The 7,541-nt window shown below is 48.8% G+C and overlaps 1 protein-coding gene across 1 annotated transcript; it reads right to left on the reverse strand.

The window, feature by feature from the left end:
* Nucleotides 1-870: 870 nt before the first annotated feature.
* Nucleotides 871-7,399, reverse strand: CEBPE (CCAAT enhancer binding protein epsilon). The gene is made up of 2 exons (XM_080980001.1): nucleotides 4,123-7,399; nucleotides 871-1,190 (listed from the first exon to the last, which is right to left on the reverse strand). Exons 1-2 carry the CDS (start codon nucleotides 4,555-4,557, stop codon nucleotides 891-893), a joined length of 735 nt encoding a protein of 244 aa, XP_080836127.1. The 5' UTR covers nucleotides 4,558-7,399; the 3' UTR covers nucleotides 871-890.
* Nucleotides 7,400-7,541: the final 142 nt, after the last annotated feature.

Consider the following 7,541-nt stretch of genomic DNA (forward strand, 5'->3'; position numbering starts at 1 on the left):
GTATATTGCACTTAAAACACACTTGAAACGTTTAATTTGCAGCTCTATGTTGGCCTCATTGAGGGGCAGTATTTCAATATGAGTTGGAAAATGAGAGCACCCCTAAGCTTTGTTTTTTTAGGGGAGAAAGCACTGATTGCCACCCCAAGTCAGACCGTTGGCCTGTTTAGCTCAGCACTGCCTACGATGACCAGCAATTGCTTCCTAGGGTCTTAAGTCTTGAAAGACCTACATTGCCTCCCAGTTCGTTTCCGGGCACAATTCAAAGTGTTGGTGCTGACCTTTAAAGCCCTAAACGGCCTCGGTCCTGTATACCTGAAGGAGCGTCTCCACCCCCATCGTTCAGCCCGGACACTGAGATCCAGCTCCGAGGGCCTTCTGGCGGTTCCCTCACTGTGAGAAGTGCAGCTACAGGGAACCAGGCAGAGGGCCTTCTCGGTAGTAGCGCCTGCCCTGTGGAACACCCTCCCACCAGATGTCAAAGAGAACAACAACTACCAGACTTTTAGAAGACATCTGAAGGCAGCCCTGTTTAGGGAAGCTTTTAACGTTTGATGCATTACTGTATTTTAATATTTTGTTGGAAGCCGCCCAGAGTGGCTGGGGAAGCCCAGCCAGATGGGCAGGGTATAAATAATATATTATTATTATTGAGTCAAGAAAGGTACCCGGAGAAGCCTACAGCCTTCTGCATGAGAAGCAGAGGCTCTGCCATGGAGCTACAGCTCTCCGCCAATTCCCTCCTATAAAACAAAAGGACACATCACTAAAGCTTGCATGTGCCATGAGAGACCCTTTTATTTACACACTCAAAATTGCACGCACCCACCCCCCTCTCGATTTTAAGTGCCACCACTTAAGTGCCGCTCCCCACCCCATCCCGGCCGGCTTCAGCTGCAGCCCCCAAGCCCTTTGATAAGCCCGGCCGCCTCAGGCATCTGGCGGAAAATGTCACGGAGGGTCTCTGTCTCCTGCACCAGCTGCTCCACCCGGCTGCGCAGCCTCTCGTTCTCTCCCAGGAGCTCCACCATGCGCTGCTGCGTCTCCAGCACCCGGCGCTTGGCCTTGTCGCGGCTCTTGCGCACGGCGATGTTGTTGCGCTCGCGGCGTAGCCGGTACTCCAGGCTGTCTTTGTTGACCGATTTCTTCCCCTTGGGGGTACAGGGTGGGGACGGGCTGCAAGGGGGGCCCTGCAGAGACACAGAGGGAGGAGCGGGAAGGGCAAAAAATCAGGGATTTTATTTGCTTCGTACTCAAACTTATCAAGTTTGCAGGTTTCCGAAACAGCTTACAAAAGCGAAACGCGACTGTCCTTTGGAACTCTCTGAATTTTGCAATGCAGTTCTCCAGGCAATCAATGCTTACAAAAATGCATGTTAGGGTAAGGTAATAATGACTGTATTAGCAAAAACAAAACAAACAAAAAAAACATATAAAAATGCATTATATTGGGGAAATCTCTTGCAAAAGGTGTACGGTAGTAAAAACTGCGTACAAAATGTGTTTACTAGGAGAAAATTACACTAAAAGGCCAGTGAATTTTCACGAGGAGTCTTGCTGAAATCTCACATTGTCACAGAGATGCAAAGAATGGAATTTAATATTGGAAAAAGCAAGAAACCAAGACAATTGAAATGGATAGATCCTTCCATGGGTTAGGGACAATAGCCCAAGTGTGTGTGTGTGTGTGTGAGAGAGAGAGAGAGAGAGAGAGAGAGAGAGAGAGAGAGCGCATCAGGCCTCAAAACCCACAGCTGGCCAATACTTTTATGAAACCAAATTTTCACAAAAGTGTAGCCATATATATATATATATATATATATATATATACACACACACATACACAAACATATGCTTAAAGTGTAGCCTGCTTTAAAACAGTATAAAGATTAATACTTGATACTGTAAATGGATCATTCAGATATCACTAATAGATAATTTAAAACAGATTTTAATAATAATGATGATTTATTTGATTTCCTCCGAAATGGATAAATCAGGGTTAATTGGGGGAAAGATACAGGTTGGCATTTTAATGCCAACAATGTGGGTGGACACTGCAAAACATTTGCCTGTAAGAGGCATCACCCATCCCAGAATATGCAGCTGCCTAGAAACGCCCTCCGTGCCAAGATGGAGATTGCCGGTTGTAGGAGGGCCCTCCCTGATGCTCCAGATATTGGCTCCACACCCTTGGATTCTGGGATAAGCACCGGCAGCTGGTGACCATTGAAACTGGTGGGGCCGTAAGTGGAACCACAGCCAATGGCAGGCAGAGACACAGCAGATTCTAGTTTCATCCCCACCTTCCTGCCTGCTGAGCTCTGCAAAGATAACCCTAAGAAGGAGGAAGCGGGCAGGCAGGGCCACTCCTTGGAATGGGTGCATGCAAGAATCAAAGAAATAATCAAATAAATAGCAATGAAATAAGGAGGAGAACAAGGTAGGCAGGTGGGGCTGGCTGAGGTTGATGGGGCTGTGCCTCCAGATGCCCTTATGGGCCCAGCCTGCTCTGGAAACAATACCTACCCCTCTCATAGAATCCTAGAATTGTAGAGTCGGAAGGGACCCCCAGGGTCATCCAGTCCAACCCCCTGCAAGGCAGGAACCTGGTCTCCCATCCAATCTGAAACCAAACCGGGCCCTGCTTAGCTTCCACACGTGTGCTGGCAGTTTTATTGCTGCGCCACTATGAAACCTTGTTTCTGAAAAGGTATGTGCTTGTAACAGAGATCCTTGGTTTAGGTTAAAGGAAGTCACTGTGATATATGCATTCTTCCATGTATCTGGAATCTCTCAGGTTTTTAATATCCTGTTCGCAGTGTCTTTTAATGGTTGCATTAAGTAGTCCTGCAATTTTTTTGTAATACTGTATTTTGCTGGTAGCTCATGTGGTCCCTGTGTTTTACCTAATTTTGCCTGGTCGATTACTTGTTCCATCATAGATCCTTGATTCTCTGCACATCATCTCACAAAATTATCTCTCGTTCACTCGCAGTCATGGGAAGGGCCCTTTAATGGAGCTGTTGAAGGAGGCTGTTTTTTTACCTCTGTTAAGCTCAGCTCCTTTCCCCTTTTTCTTGGTGTGGGTTATAGCTTATATCATGCATTTATCCCCGTGTTGCAGAGACCGCATTCACAAGGGCTGACGAGGGACACTGGGGTCCCGGATTAAGAGAGCAGGCAAGTCAGGTTTTAGGAACGGAGGCAAACACTTCAGGACTGAGCCCTATAGTTCCAGATAGAAAGGAACTGGGATCCAAAAAGAACTCATTTTTGTCCCTCTCTTGGCTCCCTTAAAACCTCTCCTCAAAACCCACCTTTTCCGTGCAAACTTTGGCAAAACAGGCCCTTGTCCAGGGGCAACAAACATGGTGCAGATCTCCAGACCTTGTTTAACTGCATCATCCCTGATTGTTGGTGCTGATAGGGGGCTGGAGCCCTGCAACATCTGGAGGGCACAACATGGGTTACCCTCTGCTCTTGCCCGTGCACCCGGTCCCTGCTGTAACTAAACCTAAGTATGTGCAACCGACCTAACTGCATCTTCTTCCCATCTCCCACTGTCTCTCCACTTCCTTCCCCTTCCTCTGCTCTCGCCTGTGCATCAGGTTATAGATTTAAGCCCCGAAAGGGACAGGCTTGCCCCCCTTTCTTTTTTTCTTTTTACTCTCTAAAGCACTTTCAATAACAATAGTTAACAGTAATAAATACTCGAAGAAGATTGAGGTTTGAGAGATGGGGTGGGGAAAGGAGCTGTGCTAGTATGGACAGGTTTTGGAGTCAGGAGGAGCTCAGACCCTAAGAAGAGCCTGCAGGATCAGGCCAGGGGCCCAGCAAGCATCCTGTTCTCACAGTGGCCAGCCAGTGGGAACCTCGCAAGTAGGATTCGAGCACCAGAGCACTCTCACCTTCCTGTGGCTTCCAGCGACTGGCATTCAGAAGCATCTCTGCCTCCAACCACAACAGGAGGACTTAGCCGGTAGGGTGAGTAGTCACCAATGACCTCCAAAGTGGGGGGGTCACCATTTTTTAATTTGGTTATAGAGTTGAGAAAGTCTCCAAGCTGGCTGAGGGTGAAAGCAAAGCTGGGAACAGGGGGACCGTGCTTCTCCTCCTTACCTTGAGGACTCTCAGTGCTTGTCCGGCCCGGATGCCAGGCTGAGCAAGGGCCACCTGGGCACAGTGGGCTGGCGAGAAGTGCATGGGGTTGTACGGGTGGCGCCCGCCTGCGCGACCGGCCTCGCCTCCTCGTGGCTCCTCCTTGACAGCGACCGGCCGCGGGTCAAAGGGACCGAGGACCTTGCGCTCCCCTCCGTAAGACAGGTAGGGGTATGGCTCCCCAGGGAAGAAATTGGAGAAGGGGGTGCTTGGCTTGGGCCCCCTCTGCCCGGCCCCCTGCAGCAGCTCCGAGAGCAGCTGCTCGTCTCCAATGTAGGAGGCCAGCTCCGACTCACAGAGGGGGCCCAGGTCCGTGCCGCTGGGCCTGGCAGGGGGCATCTCCAGGGCTTGGTATTGCCGCTGCTCACTGCCCTCAAAATACCCTCCCTGGGACATGGCGCCAAGTGGAAATCTGAAATTCCGTGACTTCTTTCCTCTCTGTTTTCCGGGTCTGCTAGCGGCCCCAATGCACTCGTTCTTTGCCTTCCTATATTTCAATGGCTCCTCGCCCAGTTTCTCCAGAATTATTATTATTATTAGTTGTTCTTTATGTTGCTTGTTGCTTCAGCTTACGTGAGGGTCCCTTCCTCTCCAGCTGATTCTTTGGTTTCCTTCTTTGACACCGATTTGCCCTCCTTGACTTTTAAAATCTTGTTTGCTCTTTCGTTCCTCCTTTTCTCGGAATGTCCAATTTTCTTCCTTCTCGGTTCCCCCCTCTACCTTTTCTTTCTGTCACTGTCGCATTCCTCTTCTCATCTCTGCTCCTTTCTCCCCTCTGTGCACCGTTCCTTCTTTCTGCAGGTCTGCAGCTTCTTCCCTCTTTCTCTCGTCTTCTTCCTTCCCTCCTTCGTCTCCCTCCCCCTTCCTTCCTCTTTTTCTGAGGTGAACCCCTGCTCCTGTGAAGAGCAATTCGCCTCATCCACCCTGGCAGTCTCTCTTCCATGATCCTCATCCACTTCAGGAGGGTCTTCACATTACTGTCATGCAATGTTAATGTGTGATCCTGGGGGCACTTTTCCTCCCACTCCCCGCCAGCCATAAGCCGTACGCTGCCTCACTCAAACAGCACCTATCGCCACTTGGGATCGAACCTGTGACCTTCTGCATGCAACAATACAACTTTTAGAAGACATCTGAAGGCAGCCCTGTATTGAGAGGTTTTTAATGTTTGATGTCTTATTATATGTGTTGGAAGCTGCCCAGAGTGGCTGGGGCAACCCAGCAAGATGGGTGGGGTATAAATAATAAAACTATCATCATAATCACTATTATTATCATTATTATTAAGGCAGGTGCTCTGCCACTGAGCTATGCAGAGGGCTGAGGGACCTGCGTCCAACCTGGATGTTGCTGAACTATGGCTCCCATTGACCCTGTGGATGGTAAATGATGGAATTAAACCAAAGAAAGAAATGGGGGCACATATGCACAATGGTGTGAAAGTTTTGTTGCAGTTTTGCCAGCATTTGCACCAGAGGGCTTGCTTCTGGAAGCCCCCTTGCCACCTATCAGGGGCCATATTGAAATTTGCAAAAACTTGCCGTAGTTTTCCTTTGCGGTGTCTCTGAACACCAGCAGGTGGGGCCCTGAGGCCAGTAGTGCAACTGCACTGAGATAGGGAGCAGTGCAAAAAAACCAAAAATAGCTGTTTTGAGTTTGAAAGGGAAGGCTTGCCCTAGAAGCCTTTGGTGGTGTGCCCACTCACCTGGTGTGTAGAGCTCTTACTGAAGGATGCTTTGGCAGAGATCTTCCAATTAATTTGGTAATGAACTCCAAAAGTTCCTCCTGCGGGAGGCCCAGGCAGGTTGCCCTTGCATAGAAAGTTGTCAAAATCACTTCACTCTGCAGTGAAAGAACCAGCCTCTTTTATAATTGCCACGGTACCATGTAGATCACCATATGGAAACACGGGGTAGGGATTTGCCACATATGAAGGAGATGTGAGGATAGACTGCCCGTGTCAGGGAAGACTTAACTTTCACCTGTTTTGTTTCCCTTTCTTATACATTATAGATTGTCTTTCCTTTGGTAACTTCAAGGATACACACACACACATTTCTCCCCCTGCCCTCCATTTTATCCATAGAACCTTGTGAGGTTGCCTTAAGATGAGAGTGGCTGGCCCCAAATCAGTCAAGGAGCCTTGTAGCTGAGTGGATTCGAACCAGCCACACGTTTAAAACACCATGACACCGCTTTGACCATCATGGCTTCCCCCAGGTCTCATGAGAACTGCAGTTGGTTAGGGACGTTCAGAACTCTGAAAATTGTAGCCCTGTGAGGGGCATAGAAGCCTCTTCACAACTCTCTCAGCACCTTTAACGAACTACAGTTCCCAAGATTCTTTTTTGGGGGGGGAGGGGGAAACAAGACTGTTGGGTGGCTTAGCTCTATAAACATAAGGTGCAGGTGTGACCTGAGTCTCCCAGCTGACATGCACTCTAACCACATGGGCATTTCGGCCATCAGACCTTTCCCTCCTGTTGTAGGGGTAAAGCTAACTCTCTTGCTCATCTGAACATCTTCAGTGGTCCTTTGGAGGCTTGCAACCCTGTCAGTCCAGCTGGCTCCAGCAGCAACAGGACGCAATATTATTCAGGATTGTGCAAACCCCAAAAGCTCTGAAATGGCATTTCTAAACTGGGTGAATGGGCAGTGTTGTCTTTAGAACTCAGCAGGGAGGAGGATGGGGGCAAAACTATGAGTTGGCTCTGCCTTTCATTGGCTCTGGCTCCACCTGCCATTGATGTTCCTACCTCCCACTGTACCAGTCCCAGCAGGGACCAGGCACCAGTGAGACCTGTCAAGGCCTGTTTCCCATCCCAGTGAAATATAACCACTATGTTCTGTTGCCACTACTGTACATCAGGAACCAGTTACTGGAGGAGGGCTGTGTACTACATGCCCAGCTTATGGGCGTGAAACTAGGCAGACCTTCAATTAAATCTAGTGGGACTCTTCTCATGTTCTTGGAGGACAGGGGTAATTTGTGGGTGTGAGGGCCATTCCTGTCCCGATAGTGAAAGTCTTCGTGCCCTACCTTCTCACATTGCAGTGCAGGAATTAACCTTTAAACCTGCCTTTCCTCACTCCGTAAGGTCTCTCTGATACTCCTGAGTCAGTTTCTACCAGCATGCTATGCCAATGAAAATATTACATCGCCTTCTGGCCAACGTGCTCTGGAAATGGAGGTTTATCTTTCAAAATTCCATTGAGTGGAAAGACTGGCATGCCCGATCAAAATAGCGCAATACTTGTCAAGGTGGTAGCAATCTCTGTGAAATAATTCCACTGGGAAAGCAAGAGTTAGCAGAATGGATGGTGTGTACAAAGCAGTATTTTACACATCCTAGAATCCAGCATTTAAGGCAACAGGGATG

The sequence above is a fragment of the Podarcis pityusensis genome, assembly GCF_964106645.2.
Source record: "Podarcis pityusensis genome assembly, chromosome: 13".
In the NCBI taxonomy this organism is placed as follows: domain Eukaryota; kingdom Metazoa; phylum Chordata; class Lepidosauria; order Squamata; family Lacertidae; genus Podarcis; species Podarcis pityusensis.

Excerpts from the sequence above, each read along its gene's own strand:
- CEBPE (XM_080980001.1), bottom strand. The coding sequence starts at position 4,557 with ATGTCCCAGGGAGGGTATTTTGAGGGCAGTGAGCAGCGGCAATACCAA. Across the intron at positions 1,191-4,122 it reads AAGCACTGAGAGTCCTCAAG|GGCCCCCCTTGCAGCCCGTC; the intron begins GTAAGGAGGAGA and ends GTGTCTCTGCAG.